The following is a 20,060-nucleotide window of genomic DNA, read 5'->3' as shown; positions in this document are numbered from 1 at the left end:
GAGGAAGTATAAAATACTTAAGCATAAAATTGACAAATAAAGTCTCAGAGTTATACAAAGCCAACTTTCCAGAGCTAATCAAACAAACACAAAAAGATTTTACAAAGTGGTCTCCACTGCGGATATCCTGGTTGGGGCGGATAAACACAGTGAAGATTGGAACCCTCCCAAAGGCACTTTACAGATTTCATACGCTACCAATAACGATTCCGAATAGTTTCTTTAAGGAAATGAGCACATTACTTTTTAGATTCATATGGCAAAACAAACGGCCGAGAGCAGCGTTGGGGCTATTTTTGTCCCCGAGACACAGGGGGGCAATAGGGCTCCCAAATCTTCAGCAATACTATAACGCAACCCAATTGAGAGTGGTACGAGAGTGGTTCTCGAATAACGCAGATAAGATATGGGCTTGCATGGACAGAGCAGTGGCAGCAATGCCTCTGAGTGGTCTGCTCTGGCTACAGGGAAGGAGAGGCCTCTGAGTGCCAGGCACAGTAGGGGCCTGCACATGACATGCAATCTCTGGGATAGGAGGATCAAGAAAGGGTAGTTATCCACTAACCCATTTCCCTTCACCCCAATGTTTGATAATCCGGAATTCACACCGGGTATGGCAAAAGGTTCATTTAAAAGCTGGAAAGAAAAGGGATGTTTGAAGATTAGAGATACGGTTTGGGAGGGGAAAGTGATGTCATTTGTGGAATGCAATCTACAGGTGGGCGTGTCTGAAGGGGATAGGTTTGAATACACCCAACTAAGATGCTGGCTAAGACAGAGTGAGGTCATGCAAGCCGCACCAAGGCTGCTAACAAAATTCGAGACATACATTAGCACCCACGGGTGGGACAAACACCTGGTGGCGGAAATATACAGGTTACTACAAGAAAGCTCCTACCCCAGGACCTGGCCCTATCAATCGGCATGGGAGGCATCTCTGGCAGAAGTGGTCCCACAGGGACACTGGGATGAATTGTGGAGGAATATCATAAAATTGACCAGGTCACTACAACTCATGGAAGCCTGGTATAACATGATGCAACAGTGGCACTACACCCTCAGCAAACCTCATAAGGTGTTTCGCTCAGCACCCGCTCTTTTCTCCAATGAATACAGTCACTCGAGTCAAGAATGCCCTAGAAGAATCTTTTGCCAAAGTTGGGAACTGACAAGTAAAGAACGACTTCTGTTTCGACATTCTAGACTCTACATTCCTACTTCAAGACTAAGAAGGGAAATCATCTCCCTCTGCCATTACTCTAGGATAACGGAGCATGTGGCCCACTTGAGAGCTAATCCACAGAGAATTTTGGTGGGCATCGATCTAGAAGAACGTTTGTGAATAGGTGCACACATGTGATATCTGTGCTCAAGCAAGGTCCCCCCGTCAACGACCAGCAGGAAAACTATTACCGCCAGACCTACTGTGAGGACTCAGAAATGAGAGTAGGACACAAGGCGGTCATGCTTTAACAAGAAGAGATTTATTGAAAGAAATTGGGTTGGAAAAATACCTCTCTCGTCCTATGACCTAAAACTAAGGATCTGTCTGTGTCAGGAAGTCGATAACTAAAATTGGCCTTGTGTCCAACACGTCCTAACCTGAGCCTCACATTATCAACAAAACACAAAGTGTGCAATGAAATGTTTCTGACTTGATATTTACAAAAAGTGTTCAAAATCAAAAGTATGATAGTTGATTCCAACAAAAATGTTCTCCAAGGTAAAGATCCTTGGACCCAGAGAGGTTGGTCACCTGCCCCTGGTTTCTTGATAGGATGGCAAAAAATGTATCTTGTAAATAACAGTTCCTTCATTAGACTCACAGTGTTCTTGTTTAAACAACAGGTTCTGTAGCAATCTTTCCGAAATGTTTGTTGTTGCTTAATAGATCACCTGGTGTACTCGGTTGCGAGGAATCTTCATACAATTTTAGCTGCCTGGTGTACTCGCCTCTCAGGATTTCTTTGTAGTTTTCTGACCTGTCATGTATCTTTGTCAACGGTTCTTTGGATATACCACAATAGAACATTCCCTGAGGACTTGTATCATTTGCTCAATTCAAACGTCTTCACCACATTGGCATTCCATTTATCTGTATATGATTGGTACCTTGTCTACATTCAAATATTCTTCTTATCATTGGGATTTGCCTTTATATTTTGCCTTGTCTGCATTCAAATGTTCTTCTTATTGGATAACGCTTCCCCCACACTGGCATCTTATGAATCTATATTTGGTTGGGGTTTGTTTTTGTACTTGTTTGCATTTAAATAGGCTTGGGGTATTTCCTATACCAGCTATCTCATATTGTTCAAGTGCTTGGACGCATGCTTGTCGGAAAGCCACCAGGCCCCCAACTGCTTTGGTCAGACTCAATGGTGGTGTCTAGCATCTCCGACTCTGCTCACACCTTGGCTGTGTGGCTCCTGCAGCCGCTTAACTCTTCGGAGTGTCTGGGAGCCCCCCCAGCATCGTACGCAGCTCTGTGGTCAAACGCTAGCTGCCTCGCTCGGTCCGGACTGGAGAACACTGCTTCAGCGAATGCCTCATCCGCCAGGAGCTCCTAATCAGCGCTCTGCATCTCCACAGCTCTCCTTTTTTTGCATACAGCTTCTCTCTACTTGTTCCAGTGGCTTTCCAGTGTTCCGCGTTTGTGAGCCTCAGCATGAGGTTCAACGTCCTCTCCTGCACTCCTCCTTCCGACAGTGTGGTTGCCATTTTTAAATGTCCTGCGCATGGAGGAATTAGGAAAACAACTAGTCTGTATGTTGTACATAGAGCTCCTGTCATTTTCCACAAACTCCCTCCTTCTCCTTGTCTCAGTACCTTAGTGGTTATGGGAGTTGAGTCCATGGATGTAATGGGTCTTTTAGTTCTTAAATGGTTTTTCTAAGAGGTTTCACCTGAAGACATAATAGAAACAAAAGGTGTTGTATGTGAGTTTTGGTTGTTTGTGTTACGCATGGGACCGTGGCCAGAATAACAATAGGCCATTAAAAACGTGGGTATTAGAGGATATTCCTCATGGGAAATGGGGGAACACTGCATTTGATCCAATGAAGTCAAAGTGTCTCCCGGGTAGTTCTCTACTCCCATGTGATCCTCCCTGACAGATCCACCCCTAGGATCAGGATCAGGTAGCAGCTGTCGTCCCCTGGGAACATGGGAGGAGGTCATCACTGGGGAATCGCCCGGGATCCATGATGATTCCACTTGATTCATCACACTACCCTCTAGACCATTTCCATTGATTTTATTGTGGATTTACCTCTCTCAGAAGGATGTTTGGTTATCATGGTCACCATTAATACATACACCAAAATGTCCCATTTCTCCCCTTTTAAAAAGATCCCTTTGCAAATGAGCCATATTTTCTTAAGGGACATAATCTGAGCTCTTAGAATCAATAATTTTGGATCAAGGCACTAAATGCACCTCCACCTTCTGGTCTGCACTCTGTAAAGTCTTAGACATCAAAATAAACCGTTCTTCATTTACCACCCTGAAACAAATGGTCAGACAAAACGTGCAAATGAAACACTGGAACACTATCTCAGGCATTTTGTCTCTGTTACTTCAAACGATTGGTTGTCTAATTTACCTACTGTCGTAATTTCATATAACAACTCTCTGCATACCACCCAAATGGATTCAGAGTCTCCCCAATGTCACCTCCTCTCTACCAGGTGTAGAGATAGCTATACAAGAGTTACAAGCAACATAAGATGCAACAGAAAGCATTGCACAATTTACGGAAGGCACAGGTCAACACAAAGACTAATGTCAAAGACTTATGTCAATCAGAAACACACTGGACTTTAACCCATATAAAGATGGAGCCAACATAGCAGTATGCATCAGCCCAACAAGATGGCTGCCCAGACAGTGGATCGATAGATGAAAAGGAAGTCTTGCAGGTAGGCGATTTACATCGCAACTTCTTCCCTGTTGCACCAATGCTTTAGCACCCCTCTTCTGTTGCACTTCCCTCTCCACCCTGCCTTGTCCTCCTGTTGGCCTCCATGACCCACCGCGCTTCTTCCTCTGTTTTTGTCATCTCCATTGAGGTCTAAGCTCCAATCCCTTAGTGTACAGAATAATTCATCCACCTCTGGGAGATCGTTCTCCAAAGCTTTTTGCTTACTTTCGGGGGATTCTTCTTTGTGCGTCTGACAGCCCCTCAGGAGCCCCGTTCTCTCTGTTCACTTCAGAGGCAGCCATGGCTGCTCCTATGGACAGACCTTATCTCCTCCCAGACAAAGGCCAGAAGCTCCCACAGATAAGGTGGGTTGCTAAAATTACTTCCTGTTTCAGTTTGGATTTGAGCGAAATGACAATAAGTTCATCTGCACTACAAGGTTGTAAATGGCAGATGTGTGCTTCACAAATCCCACGTAACATAACATAGCATACACACTTTTGGTTTGAACTGTGTCCAACGGCATGTTTAAGTCCACATCACTCCTATGTCCACTGTATTAGACCGGTTTCCCATTGGTGTGACGGCAGAGTCCTTGTGTCTCCATCAGCTAACATTATTTATTTATTTATGCTAGGTTTTGTAAAGTGCCACACACCTGGAGGTCAAAGAGCACTAACATGAAAAGCTCATCACTGTACCCAGGACAATATCTAATTTGGTCTCATATGTCAAGTTTACCATACCTGTATACTATTCATTTATGAATCACTATTGTATGTATAGCTCACCCTGTTACACAGTCTTTTGAAATAAAGTACCTTGGATCCAAACCCAACTAAGCCGTAATGCCATTCATGTTCCTGGCTGTTTAAAGCGGAAGGGTCTTGCTTATATGAAATCCATTCATCTTTCATCTCAGTCAGGAAACACATATTGTAAACTGCGAGCAGAATATGCTACTTGATTGGTCTTTTTGCAATAAACATGTATGATATGAAATGTACACTTGCACCAAACCACCACTTACACATTTTGTGTATCGTGTACATCAGGAATAGAAACAGGTGGCATACTCATGCCACTGTAAATCCCACATAGCACTGTTATTTTGTCTATGACATTTCAATTTGTCTCTTGTAATAAAATGCTTAACATGGCTTTGTTTTGTGTGGTTTTAAAAAGGTTGCCTTCAGAATCAATGTCAGTGCAGATCAGGTTAATGATGGACTTCCTCATTGATTATCGCCCTGTTCATTGATAGCTGAACTCTCCAAATGCCATCTGGATTTCACTGGAATTTGGTGGTACGCAAAGTCCTCAATACACCAATCTCACACACCTTTTATTATTGCATAAAAACATTGATTTTCGGCACACTCTAAAGTGAGCTCAACACATGCATGCTTTATATTGTAAATAGCATTGCTAAATTCCCAATTACATTTTTCAACTTTGCTCAAGCATATTTCAATTTAACATTTCAATCTGTAAAGTGATGTACTTTTTCCCTTTTTCTCTTCAGAATTACATTGTCCCAGAGGGCGATATGTTGATGCTGTCTCCATATTGGGTGCACAGGAATCCAAAATATTTTTCAGAACCTGAAAAATTTCAGCCTGTAAGTGGCCTCTGATTTATATACATTTCTATTTAGTTTCTGAGAATAGATCAGATGCTAAGCAGCATATGTTGTATTTGATGTATCTTACAATTTCTTTCTTCTTAACTATATTATCCAGTCCCCCGTTCTCTTTCCCCTCTGCCAACTCTACTGACATGCATCTCACCATCTGACTATTCATGTACCATCACAGCCAAAGGTATTTCTGATCAGCGCTTATGTTTATTCAATTTCATCTCAGGCTACGAAAAGTCAGAGAAATCTCAGCCTCATCGGGCAAGGCACAGTCAGCCCTGTTTTGGAAATTGTTGGTAATAATCTGTCAGCCACATCTTTAGGGGGTGGTATTACCTCCATAAACCAAGGGAAGCTAGGCAGTCCTTAAGATTTCCTTGGCTTGCTTACTATGAGCAGTGGTTGGCCAGAAAGTGTGAGCGGTACAGACAGAATAACACAGCATCATTTGAATGAATTGAATGGTCACTCTGGAGTGTTTGAAAATAGACTTTATCCACCGAAGACTACATGAAATGCACCCAGCCATAAATGACGTGTGTTGAAGAGGATGTTTAGAGTGAGGTTCATAGAGAGACAATTTCTGTGAGTGCCCCAATGTGAAGGCTTCCTGGCTGGAAGTTGGGTCTATTATTAAAGGGATGTTCTTTAACGGGAAAAGGACACTCCTCTCGTAGCCTTTCTTAGCAGGAAAACCTGCTATGAAAACGGCTCTTGGAGAATCAAGAGGGGTCTCTTTAACTAATTGGATATCTAGGGTGTGTATCTCTGGAGAAACGTACTGATGGGCTTAAGATGCCTTAATAAATGTGGGATCTGTTTCTACAGTATATGTGCTGGGTGGCTGACAATCTTGCCTGCCCATTTACTTTAAGGCACTGAATCTGCTTGAATTATAATGATCTGGGCCTAGAAGAATGATTTGGAATACGCTTTTTGTGTAGTCATGTCCACAGTTTTGCTATGTAATGCCCTTTTCTTTTCTTTTGGGGGGATTTGTACCAGGGTATGGCGATGAGGAGGGAGCTATTTGTATCTGTGCAGTGAAGAGTTGTCACCGATGACTTTGACTATGATCTTGAGTTTAAGGTGACATTTTAAATAACAAAAAATGCTTTTAAATATATGATGTATATCTTGTTAAATGTTAGTTAACTCTTGATACAGGTTACAGGTAACTCATTTGGGTTTCGAAAGTCTGTAGTTGTTGTGAGAAACCTGACAGTATTCTCCCACCTACTCCCCCGGGATCTTCCTTTCAGGTGGCCAGTGAAGGGCCATCACTTTTGGATCCCAACCCTGGGGGTGAACAAGCGATGGAGGATCACCTGAGTGGAAGGTCACTGGGATTGGGAGGGCGAGTCGTGGTATTCCCCCTTTCCCAATTATACACCAACTCACTCTCCCTAAGTTTTAATGGGGTATTTCCAATCACACCCCATTGCCCGATCCCCATTTCCTGTAATTATTGGGACAAGGAAGAGGCAATCAGGAGCAATGAGGATTACCCATAGAAACAACATGGATACAAAGTGAGGCTGTTTGCTTTGCTTCAGTGGACTGCTCCTTCTGCTTCTGAAGTTCTGGCGTTTATACGCTTTGCCGCAGACTTCAGAATAACACCTGCCTGAATGGAAGCGCGTCTCCATGTCAGTCGGCTTCCCTCTTCTGATGCTGCTTCTCACTGCAAACACTCTGCACGGTCCTCCAGCCTCCCACCTCGCATCGGCATCAGTTGGCCTTGCTTCTATGCTCACAGCAACCTCTGTACACTGTTCTGCTACAGCCACGCCATACCCACCTTCTTCTCTCAGCTGTATTTAATTCCTCCATTTAAGTTCCTCACAGATGTGTTTTCCTTTCTAGCAACTAGACCGCTCATTTAGATTAGTTGCACTTTCAGTCTTCCCTACTTCTGAGCCCATCATCCTCGTCCCAATACCACAAGCATTCTGGACTTTGAAGGTATTAGCAATATGTTCTGTTTTACAGTAAGCCATCACAATTTTAGGGAGACTGGGGGAATCTAGGTTTAAGGGTTTTACCAGTTTTCCCTGGCATGTCTCCTCTTCCACATGATCCTTGCATGAAATTCCAACCCCAGGGTCGGGATCAGGTAGCGGCTGCCTTCCCCATGCCATGTGAGAGAAGGCCCATACTGGGGTTTTCAGGGATGAACTTGCTAGATTCATCACAATATAGAAGAACACTTTTGGAAAAGCTGAATGATGAGTATTTGAGAATCAATCACCAATCAAGAGAGAAGGATAATATACAAGAGAACGTTGAGTCCTATAAGACTGAGGGAAGGAATCTTACTAGGGCTAAATAACCACCTAAGAGAGGGGAAGAAGAAATGGACAATCCACTGAGGAAGTTAAAGAAAATAATTCAACAAGTTACAATAGACAATTTATGTGTGATTTATTAAATAGAAACTTAAAATCCAGAAAGCATCTGGGCCATGACAGTGCATTTAGGAGAAGAGTTATTTTCCTGAACTTAGTTGGTTATTATAGTGGTAGGGTGAGCTAGGCTAGATTTGGATAGTGGACTGATTTATTTGGACTATTACTCACCACTGACAAGCCCTGTAGTTTGTAAAGTAGGCAGAGAACACCCCATACTGATAGGGAAAGATAGGCCTTATTCTATACTTTAATGAAACACATGGTAAAAGGCCTGTACAGTGTCCACGTCCTTCTTCTGGCCCAACCCACTATCTGAAGGAACTAAAGGTGCTCGTCAGATGTTAGGAAGTCCAAAGTAAATATGCCCTCCATCCAAATTAACTCTATTTTACCCTAAAACTAAATATAACTAAATTAAATAGGCAAAGAGAATGTCTCTTTTTCACCTATCTTTTCTCTGGGTAGTATTTTTATATACAGGTCTCTTTTTGGCACATATAGTTCTTAGTGTAATTTCCTTTGATATCAACTCTTACAGTTCTTCAAAATGACTCTTGGCTCTCCTGCCTTCTGTGGTCCTATCTTTGGAGTGCTTTTTCTTCCAACAGTCCCTCACACTCTTGTCACCACATATATGTTCTTCACAGTCTATTTGCTCAGGCGTTCCTAAATTATGTTTGCTTGAGTCCCTTTTAGTTTTTTTGCCAAGGATTCTTTCTCTGACGCTGTTAGCTCTTTTATCTTGATCACTGGCCAGCTTTATCTTGTCTTTCTCATTATGTGTTTCTGGGTTATTCTTTCTCCAGTCTTCAGACCAGAAAATATAGGGTGGTTGCCCTTCCTCCCATGGGTTTTAGTTCCGAGTCCCTGTTGGCTCCCCACCTGGGTTGGCTAAATCTCTCTTGCATATATTGCTCACATACCTTGTTAACTGGTTTCTTCAATGCTATCTCATCCTCAGGACTGGAAGGAATTTCTCTCTTCAAGTGACAACAGTCTTCCCCGACCGGGTTGTTTGTTATTTGCTTTCTCTGGTTTTTACAGCTCCAGTCATCCAATTGTTTAGTTATTCTCACATCCGTCGGACTGGGATGAGTTTCCTCATGCATATAATTATTTCCCGGCAGCCTCAAGCTATTCCCGATTCCCCCGGTACCTCTCGTTATGCGGCTGAAGGTTGTAGAGTTCGGCTCTCACTCGGGTACTGTTTCTCGCTTTTCTCGGTGCTCAGATTCCTATTATGTGTTCATTGTCAAGGGTTACCTGCTGTTTACAGACTCTGGCCATCAGAAGCTGTTCCAGCTTCCCGTCATAGTAGCCTCAGTGCCTTCATCAGGCGCGTTGCCCAAAGCTCTGCAAGCGTACCACTACCAGGTACATCTTCCCTTTTCCCCTTCTCATACTGCTTCAGTTTCGGTTGCAGAAGCAGAAGCCTCCAGCATCTCATGCTGTGTTTCTCTCGTACTTTTAAAGTTGCAGGCTCCGCCACCTGCCTTGTCTCCTCCACAAGGTGTGATGATGTCAGGGTTGGGAGCAAAAAGAACCCCACAGGAAGCATGAAGTGTGGGCTATTCAGGTGAGGTCAGAGGAGGTGGACGTCCAAGAGACCAGCAGGAGGGAGAAAGGAACAGTGGAGTGTGTATGCATTTCTTGGAGCAGGGAAGGTTTGGATAGTGAGTGAAGGTGGTACTGCAGTGTGAGTGTGTGTGTGTTATTGTGGCAAATGTGCGTATAGGAGTTACTAAAGGTAGTGACGGTGAAATGCAAGGCATGGAGTGAAAGGAGGGGGTTTGAGTAATAGTTGGACGGAGGGAGTAGTGGTGTGGAGGTGGGAGTAGTGGTATAGGTGAGGGAATAGAGGTGTGAAGGAGGGTGTAGAAGGCGTGAGAGGCATCAGAGAGGCAGAAGAGTGGAGGGAGAAGAAAAAGGTAGTGGGAGGAGTTGGAGGGAAAGGGTAGCAGGAAAGCGGAGGAGAGGGAGTGTGATAGATGAAGATCAAATCCAGCAGAATGTCTGCAAAGCATGACTCCCATATCCGAGTAGAGCACTAACGACTGGTAAGAGTAGAGAGAGTTAGGAAGTCCTTGAAGTAGGTTAGTGAGCTAAAGCCAAGGTCCTTTATGTCTGCATAATGAGGGAGAAACAATCACTTTATACTAAACTGGGGGCTAAGGACATCTGGACAAGGGAGGAGGTGCTTGTAGTTGACAGAGAGTGGGACAGCCCGAGGGCCCATTAACATCTTAAGAAAACCCTTCAACCCCCCTCTGTGATTTGGAGTGATTTATGTGTCATCTGTGACACTATTCTGCTATCCTCAATCCTGATACCTTTCCTGTAGAGCAAGCACCTTGCAGACCTGTTTGTCATGGTACCCCCTGTGAGGATGGCATGGTTATCAGAAGTAAGAATACATCACAGGTGGTTGGCACAGTTTAATATCATACTTCTCTTGGCACAGCTCAATACACAGTTCTCTTTTGTTCCCCTCGGTCAGGTTTACTTCCGCTAGCTTTTTCTCTGTATCCCTCTGTCGGGTTCACGCTTGCCTTTCCAACACAGTTCACTTAGCTATATCACAATGCAGGATTCACTTCCCCTAGTTTTCTCTTGGCATCCCTCTGTCGGGTTCACGTTGCCTTCACAACACACTGGGGTTCCCTTCCCCTTACTTTCACTATCACTCTCACAATCTCTCTCCTTGCTCAAAGTGTGCCTCGAAGCTCTGCCCTTTATCCAGATGGGGAGAGTTAACAATCTGCAAGTGTGGGTTCTGGGCTTGGTTAGCCTGACTTGCCTAACTCTTGTTAGTGGGTAAGAGCCATGGCAAGTCACAAAAGGTAAATCTCCCATGGTCTGTCCTTCCTCTCCTTTCCATAACAGTGGGATTGTAAGGATTGTGGGAGTGGTAGTGCTTTCCCTTATCTTTGGAAAAATTATAAAAACTTGCTGTCAGAAAAAGAATAGGTGTGTTGTTGTGAACAGGGAGTACTTGGCTGGTTAACAGGGAAGTAGGGATTCTGGGAGATGTGCTTTTTCAATGCAACTGGGTTTGGGTTTAAGTGGTGTGGATTGGTTTTGATACATGTGGAGAATGACAAAGGGGAAACGGAGCAGGAACAATAGTGTCCTACAAATACAGAGGTGGATTATGGTGATGGTTAACTGGAAAGAGGGGACTGATGATATTTCAACACTGGGACAGTCAAATGGTATCTGTGGATTTTGTGAAAGGTAATTTCCTGTTAGAAGGTGGGATTGCAAAAGGATTGAACACTGGTTGATTTCCATAGTGAAAACAGGGATTATGGGAGTTGTAGTCTGGCATAGAAATCACAGGAATGAATCTTAATTTCCCCGCTTGTACTCCTGAGGTGTTATTTCTTGTTTTTACATGTCTTCTCCTTTTCCTAGTAGGTTTGGCAATCTAGAGGGGTTGTTGGATTTTCCTTTTGGTAAGGGCGATTCATTGGGTGGAAGGGATGATGATTGGGAATAGCCTATAAAAGCTTCAAGGACTTTGTCCTCACCTTCTTCCCCCTTGTGATACCACGTCTCACCTTGGGTATTCCCCGAGCGTAACCCTGGGTTCCCCTACCCAGGTGATCCTCCCCCACTCGTCCACCCCCATGTTTGGGATCTGAGAGCCCCAGCCCTTCCCTGGCCACCTGAATAAGGGATTCTTGGGGTCTAAATGGGAGAATACGCTCAAGTTTCTCACACCCCTGATCTCATGTTTCTCACACCCCTGATCTCATGTTCTGGGTTTCGCATTCATAGGTGAGCATATTTCCCCACTTTCAGCATCGGCAGGTTAAACGCAGATGCTTGCTGTGTGTGAATTCTTTGATTGCAAGTAATTTTTCATTTAGCTGCTGCTTCCATTCCTGCCAGAGCTTTTCCCACCATCCTGTTGTCTGTTCCGAACATGCATGTATTTGTGTGCAAGACCCAAAGCACTCCTCTATTCAGTGGCTGGTTTTGTATGACCGCTACACCTCCTGTGGCTGATTTCCTCGAGGTACCTTCTCTTGGGTGGTAATGGTGGTCCCTGAGCACAACTCTGGACCCTCTTCTCTTTCTGCCACCTGAAGAATATATTTCCTTGGGAAATGTAGGGTTCGCTCTCGGACCTTGACCCCTTCTGACTCCTAGAATTGACCAAAAGCGGACTGGCAGAGTTTTGGGGATCCACTATTACCCGCTTGAAGGGTCACATACTGAGCAAGGTGCTCCCCTCCCACTGACCTCGGGAGTTCCCAAGTCTTCCTCAATTAGACAAAAATGTGTGACTTTGTCAACGTTGCTGAAAGGTTCCATGTTTCTGTAAGTCGCCCTGTGCTACGGCCCTTCTAGGGTCCTGGTATCTACTGTGCGTTTTCTTGCTACCTCTCAGTTATTATGGGGCTTCTGACATTCAGCACAACATTCAATGCTCGAAATGGGGTTTACCCTGCCTCACCGCCATCCTCTTTGTTTCTAGGGGTTTTGGCATACCAGAAGAAGGACCTGGACCTGGATTAGAAGACGACATGTTTTTATTACAGGAGTTATAGTTAAATTAAAGAAAATGCCTTACTAACCCTACTGCTAATAGGGAAGCTGCCTACCCTTCTAAATTAACTGAGGCTGCTCGTCAATATTCGTCAAAATAATAAAGCTTGTCCTCTGTCCAAATCCTAACCTCTAAACTGGCCCTACCACTTAAAACTACTCAAAAGAGAAAGCTGGCAATATAGGTTGCCCTCAATGTTCTTTATTCTACCATCTCCCTGATTTTAGTGTTAACAAAGATTTAATAGGAGGCAGGTCTCCTGACTTTATCAGTTCCTGTCCATCTTGTCAAAGTTCTAAATAAAGAAAATGTTTTCCCCGGGTATAGAACAAAAACAATCAATTTCTAAGAAATGTCAATTCTCTCAGTGTTTGTAGATGAAGGGATAGCTCTTAAATCTCCCTCCACCAAATGTGTGTCTCTCCCCACAACATTCCTCTTGCTTGATTCTGATTTCCCCTTGGGATGATTCCTTACTTGCTTCCTGTTAACAATTTCTCACTTGATTCATAGGGGTGCAGGTATCCCCTTTAATATATCTTTCTCTCAGTTTTGGTGTGCTGCTTGGGTTTGTAGGGCTCCCGTAGCCACCCTTAGTGTTTATGTCCGTCACCCTCTCTAGATCTTTTTGTCCCTCGTAGGGATCTAGATTCGTTGTTCCTCCTTCCATTCTCACAGTTTGGCTCCGGCTGTGAGCAACCCACATACCTTCTTCATAGCAGGTCCCGTTCCAGGGAGGTGACTTCGACTCAGTGACACTGGTGTTCTCCTCAGCTCCTGTGACTAAGCACAGCCCTTTGCCTCATCGACCATGTCTCTCGTTCTCTCAGGTTTCTTTCACGGCTTCTCTCGGTCTCCTTCCGCACCTCTTTCCACGTCCTTCTCCGCGCCAGAGCCTCCCAATGATGTACGGACATCGGAGGCTTGCCTCTGCGTATCGCTTCTCCTCCATTCAAGCATGAACATCCTTTTTTCTTGTTACCAGATACCAAAGGGTGTATTTTACTGTTATGCCCATTTGAAGGCCAGCATTGCCTTGAGACAACTGTTCCAATGCTTTTTCTACAGTATTTGGAGTTCCACAGCTGACAGTCATATCCACTTCTGGTATCCCCATATATGCCGACAATGTCTCAGTTGTAGGGAGATCCTTACTGGAATGGGAGTCCCTGTTCCCTGGTGGGGATTCACTATCAATGAGTCACACTTTCCCAAAGCCCTAGGGAGGGTATGGTTTAGCAGGCTCACATCCCTAGGCTCAAAGGGGTGGCTCCCCCCAAGGTAGAAGGGACAAAAGCTCCAGATTCATCACATCCTGCGGATCCTGGAATGATCTTTACACACACAAAGAACTGAGATAGCTTTGGCAGTGCGAAAATGTATCTACAGCTGCATGAATAGGACGAGCATGCTGCAATCCCTTCCTGGAGCGGGATAGAGTGAAGGAACCGAAGTTACGGATACACGATCGGCGCCTGATCCCAGGGAGAAAGAAATAAACAAAATTGTGGCAGTCTGCAGACAAAGTATGAGGCTGGCGTACAATGGCGGAAATACACGGTGACCGGAGAAGCAAAGGGGGACGGCCAGCGAAAACAAACGCTGCCGCAACTGAACACAACAAACTTCTTGCTGATCGGAGGCATGCAGGCATAGTCAGGATCTGCTGGTTAGAGGTGCGGAGCGTGCCCCTGTGTCGCGGGACCCAGGTACAAGTGGGTTGCGCCCCGCAATACGTACGCCACGAACATGGAGCTCGGGAGCCGCAGAGTCTGATTCAAAAGTGCAGAGGGGCCCACGATGGCTCCTAACATAATAGTGTGTGCAGCGGGGCTGACACGAATGTTAAGAGCGTTAAGCCGTCCGGCGGTGCCCCGAGTCGGATTGGGTCATAATTAACAACTGGGGCATGACTCAACGACATCCTGCCACGGGGAGTGCACCTGCCCCCCCCCCGCGCAGCAGCGAAGACCACAGTGGAGCAGGAGCGGGCAGAGCCTCAGGGATAAGGAGGTGAACTGGCCGCAACCTACGCTACATGTGTAGCAATCAGGCGCTGGAGCGAAACAATGTTGCTCCCAACAACAAGAGCCGGAACCTCTGGGGAACTGACTCGATGGAGCATTGTCCCAGGGTTGCAGTATAGGCCCAGGATACCCTGGTCCACCACAACACTGGGCCGCACAAACATGCAGTGAACAACAGCTTCATAGAGAACAGCTGCTGAGGAAACCCCAACAAAGTAGCATTCACCCACAGCAGGAAGAGCAAGGAAGTGCCTTTATAGGATCCAGGGCAGGCTTGCTGACTGAACACAGCCAGAGGACAGGCAATGGGAATGCACGCAGACAAGTGACAAGAGACCACTCGACCCTACCCGCACCAATCCGGCGGGGGTGGGGAAGTAGAGGCGCAACATAGACTGCCATGTAAATACTTTGAGAGGCATAATAGGCCCTGACCAGAGAGTGGGAAAATAGAGATAACACAACACAACGCCGGGAAAGCCAGTGTGGGGGCCGGAAACATGGCAGCGAACAATAATAAAGCCAAAGTGAAACAACCAACAATAGACACCTTCACCAGACAAGCACAGTCGCCGGAGGCAGTGGCACCAGTAAGAGAAGCTATTCTAGATAAGAGCGCCCCGCCTCGAGATGACCACCACATCCTGGAAGCCATAGCAGAATTGAAGAATGCATAGGGAAGTAAAATCGACATGGCCATGACGGAACTGAAAGCTGCACTCGAAACCAAAATTGACGCGGTTAGCGTGGAGGTGAACCTTTTAAGACAAGACGTCAGGAAGTTAGCGGAACGTACAAGTGGCCTGGAAAAGAAAGTACAAACTAATACAGAGACCAGCACAGCCAATGCCAAGGAGGTGCACATATTGCAGCAACAGGTGCATAACCCAGAAAGCCGAGCTGAAGAAGCAAAAGGGTGAGCATGTTGCAACAACATACGAGTGGTAGGCCTGCTGAAAGGGGAGGAAGGTACGGACCCCACAAACTATGTGGAGAACATGCTAATACAGGAGGTCGGAGTGCGGGTGCTCACACAAGGGTTCATGGTGGAGAGAGCGCACAGGGCCCTGCTTAGGAGGCCCCAACTGGGAGCTCCCCCCAAGCAATCATAGCCAAGATTCTAAACTACAAAGACAGAGAGAAGATCCTCGAATATTTCAGTAAGGGCGGAACGATAAGCAGAGCATCGGCTACTGTCACAGCGTATTCGGACTATACCATGCAGGTACAAAGGCAGCGACTACATTATGTGACAGTCAAGAAGCGGCTGCGGGAATCTGGCTTTTAATACATGCTGCTATACCTGGGGAAAATGAAGATCCTGCACAAAGGGAAAACGTTCTTCTTCGAGACACCGGAGTGAACTGGCTGTACGTACAGGGCTGTCCAGCGGACACAGGAGGTCGAGATCAGAACGGACAAGATAAGTGAAGCAGCCGCAGGGGGGGGGGGATGTGACTGAAGTTAAATTATGGTGTGGGAAAACAAAAGATGACTCAGCCATATGGAGGGTGGAGGCCTGCGGAACTCTCTGGGTAGGGATAGAATGTAAAAACTATGACTATTGGGAGGTACCTGGCAGTTGCCCAATTATTAGACTGATATAGTAACCAGTAAGTGTGTGTCAAATAGATATGAGCGGCACTATGCCATTCAAGCGGGAGCAACAGAGATGGCAAGTCCTTACCTCCTGAAGTTCGATTAGCCGGGACATCACTAGGGTGGACCTCCGCTGGATTCTACTGGTAGGACTAGATGCGGGATAGCCCGAGATCCACGGATGGAGCTGGGCATCAGTTGGGGATGGAAGGGAGGGCACAGGAGGGTGGAGTTGGGGTAGCTAGAGGGGTGTTTTGGTTTCGGGTTGGGAGATGCGGGAGAGTGGGAGTGATCGAGATGACACTGGAGTCCAACACAGAAGGTTTACAAACACAACTAACTCCAGACAGGAAGAGGAGGGGGAGGTGGATGGGCGGATTAGGATATAGCTGAAATGGGGGACCTTAGAATTGTGACCTGGAATGTATGTGGATTAAACACATACATTAAGTGCAACAAAGATATGTTGTATTTACGTCGGCAAAAAATAGATATGGCAATGCTACAGGAAACCCACTTAACTAAAGAGAAACTAGAGTTAACGAAGAGGAAGTGGAAAGGGACCATTATTGGGGCCACATACTCAGCGTATGCCAGGGGGGCCCTTATCTGGATTGCGCCCCCACGTCCCGTTCAAACTGTTGCAACAGGAAGTAAAAGAAGATGGGAGAATGGTACTAGTAAAAGGGATAGTGGGCAACAAAGTGGTCAACTTGATCAATATCTATGCCCCAAACAATGATACTGCACCTTAATTTAGGAATCTGTATGCCACAGTCGGCCCATACATGGAATGAGCGGTCATAATGGGTGGGGACCTTAACTGTACACTAGACCCCAAAATGGATAGGTCAGACGACAAAAGAACTAAGCCCAGCCCGGCTTCAAGGGCCCTGACCACACTCATACGTGAATTCCAACTCACGGAAATATGGAGGAAGCTCCACCCCATAAGTAGGGGGTATTCACATTATACAGCCCCACACGATTTATATACCAGGTTAGACTACATACTACTGTCCAGTTCCATGGTAAAAGAGATTAAAGAAGCTGAGTAAAAAGCCGCTGTATTGTCAGACCATACACCACTGATGGCCATATGGCAGATCTTGCTGCCCAGGCCTAGGATCCCGATATGGAAGCTTCGTACCGAGGCACTGAGGGACACCGCATTCAGAGAAGATCTAAGGGAAGCAATACAGGAATACTTTGAACTAAATGTTGGGAGTGTCGAGTCATCCGGCACACTCTGGGAAACATTTAAGGTAGTGATAAGAGGGGCAGTGATATCAAAGTCGACTGGGCTGCTAGGAAACATAGAGGCAGAGCTGCAAACCACAGAAAAGGATATTGAGGCTAAAATGCAAGAAGGTCTAGACTCCCTAGATAAGACTGAAGCGATAAAACACCTGACCTAAAAATGTAAATCCCATTAGGAGAGATTATGTAACCTCAACTATAGGAAATATATAGAGGGACAACATGCAGGAGGGGATAAACCAGGTACATTATTAGCCTGGTTGTGCAAAAACGAGACCCCGAGACAGGTGATCCGGGAGATGCGCCGGGAGGACAGCGCACTCGTAGACACACAAGAAGGAGTCAATGAATGCTTTCAGAGATATTACCGCAAATTGTACACCGATAATGTGGAAGCAGAAGAAATTGACATAAACAAAGTGCTGGAGGACATTGTCTCCAGTTCAGGGAACAGCTTGAGGTCCCACTGGAACTGGAGGAACTGGAAAATGTAATCCATAACCTACCCACCAATACAGCGCCGGGGGCCGATGGCCTCCCAAGCGAATTTTATAAGACATATATGGAAGATCTGCTTCCATCATTGTTGCCTATGCTAAATGAGGCGCTCAAACGGGGTAGGCTGCCGCAGACCCTAAGGGAAGCAGTCATCGTTCCACTTCTTAAGCCGGGCAAAATAGACACCGATTGTGGATCCTACAGACCATTGTCAATGTTAAATCAGGACAGCAAGATCCTCACCGCGGTGATGGCAAACAGATTGAAACAGTTGATAAGTGCCCTAATACACCACGACCAGACAGGATATGTCCCCCAGCGGAGCATCTCTGATAACCTAAGGAGACTGTTATAGATCAGACCGCAAGTAGCTCCCAAGAATTGGTGATAGTCTCACTAGACGCAGTCAAGGCTTTTCACTCTGTCAAATGGCCCTGGCTACTGCCGGTCTTAAAGAAGTTTGGGATTGGACCGGTGTATCTGCAATGGGTGAAACTATTGTATAGTGCACCGGTTGCCAGAGTACGGACAGCGTCAGTGATATCAGAACAGTGGACGCTAGGCAGAGGGACTAGACAGGGATGCCCTTGGTCTCCGATGTTGTTTATTTTAGCGCTGGAGCCCCTTGCAGCATACCTCAGGTATCTATATGGGGAGGTAGGCATTACAATGAAAGGTGGACAGCACTTGATATCACTGTATGCGGATGACATGCTGTTGTATCTAAGGTATCCTGAAGAAAACCTACAATATATACTAGAGGTATTAGATCGATACACATTAATAGCGGGTATAACAGTAAATCCATGGAAGACCCTGATATTCCCACTAGAAAGATATGTGGGGGTGCTACAGATTGAATGGGCGGTGGACACCTTTAGATACCTCGGGATAAATGTGTACCACAAGGCTGGAGATGAACACAAGAAGAATACAGAGCAAGCAATAGAAGGGATTCAACGCAGTATGGCATTCAAGGTTGCCCCTGACCATGATGGGCAGAACGGCACTACTTAAAATTATAGTATTGCCCAGACTACTACACAACTTTGCAAATGTCCCGTACCTGATACCTAAACGATTTTTTAATAAACTCCACAACATATTTAGAGGGTTCATTTGGCGTAATACTAGAAATCAGGTGGCCCTATGGAAGTTACAAAACCCACACGACCGAGCTGGTGTTAAACTACCAAATTTTGAGGTGTATTATCTAGCGAGCCAGCTACAATATGTAGCTAGATGGCTCTCCGAAGATACCACTTCGGAGTCCAGACTATTGAGGGTGGAATGTACACCATATTTCTTAAATGAATGGATGTGGGTTACTGAGCTCCCGAAAAATGGAACAGCGGCGTTACTCACTTTGGGTAGGAGGATCTGGCAGAGGACCTGCGTGATACTAGGAAGCCGGACACCGTGCTCTCCGCAGGTCCCTTTGGCGACATTAAAGGGGATAGATGACCAGCTGAGACGCACCATAAGAGAATACTGGGAGTTGGTGGGGTGACAACAGTGGGGGGATGTATGGCAAGGAGTTGGCAGAATAGAATTTGATAGCTTAAGCGAGAACACATAGCGGGCAGTATATGGCGATGCCATACATCACGTACATGCGGCTGATGGCAATGCTGAACAAGACGTGGTCAGAAATAGAACTAACCCAACAGCCAGACGAGGCTATAGAAATGTTCCAAACGGTATCAGAGGGAGGTCACGAGGTCTCCAGAATCTATGAAATATTGATGTCTAAAGTGGGCAAAGAGGTGGTTCAGACGAGGCACGACTGGGAAAATGAAAGCGGGGAAACAATAAGTGATGGGCTATGGGAGAATGCACAAAGGTACCACAACAAAGTGTCAAGGAATGCCTGATTACAACAGATTCAATTGTATATGACCCCGAAGAGAATTGCTAAGTTTGCTAATGCGGCTACACAGCGATGCCTCAAATGTGGGGTGGAACATGTCGGATGGTACACATGTTCTGGGCTTGCCCCGAAATTGAGAGATTTTGGAGGGAAATAGCGGATCGACTGGCTTCCAAGGGGATTGAAGTAATGGTAGACTCTTTGTTGGCATGCATGTGGGGGGCTTCCCTAGATCGCACAGACTCAAGCATGTGGGTAAACTCAAGGACTTGGCCTATA

At 45.7% G+C, this 20,060-nt stretch overlaps 1 protein-coding gene across 1 annotated transcript in view; it reads left to right on the top strand.

The window, feature by feature from the left end:
- Positions 1 to 20,060, top strand: part of CYP39A1 (cytochrome P450 family 39 subfamily A member 1) — a 747,125-nt gene that overhangs the window by 513,279 nt on the left and 213,786 nt on the right. The window contains exon 9 of the mRNA XM_069605805.1: positions 5,448 to 5,543. Within this exon, the coding sequence (XP_069461906.1) occupies positions 5,448 to 5,543 (96 nt within the window). The remainder of the gene's footprint in view (positions 1 to 5,447; positions 5,544 to 20,060) is intronic.

The sequence above is a fragment of the Ambystoma mexicanum genome, chromosome 4p (assembly GCF_040938575.1).
Source record: "Ambystoma mexicanum isolate Mex_15411 chromosome 4p, UKY_AmexF1_1, whole genome shotgun sequence".
NCBI classification, from domain to species: Eukaryota; Metazoa; Chordata; class Amphibia; order Caudata; family Ambystomatidae; genus Ambystoma; species Ambystoma mexicanum.
Note: the sequence above shows the minus strand (reverse complement) of the source record. Positions and strands in the feature narration are given on the sequence as shown.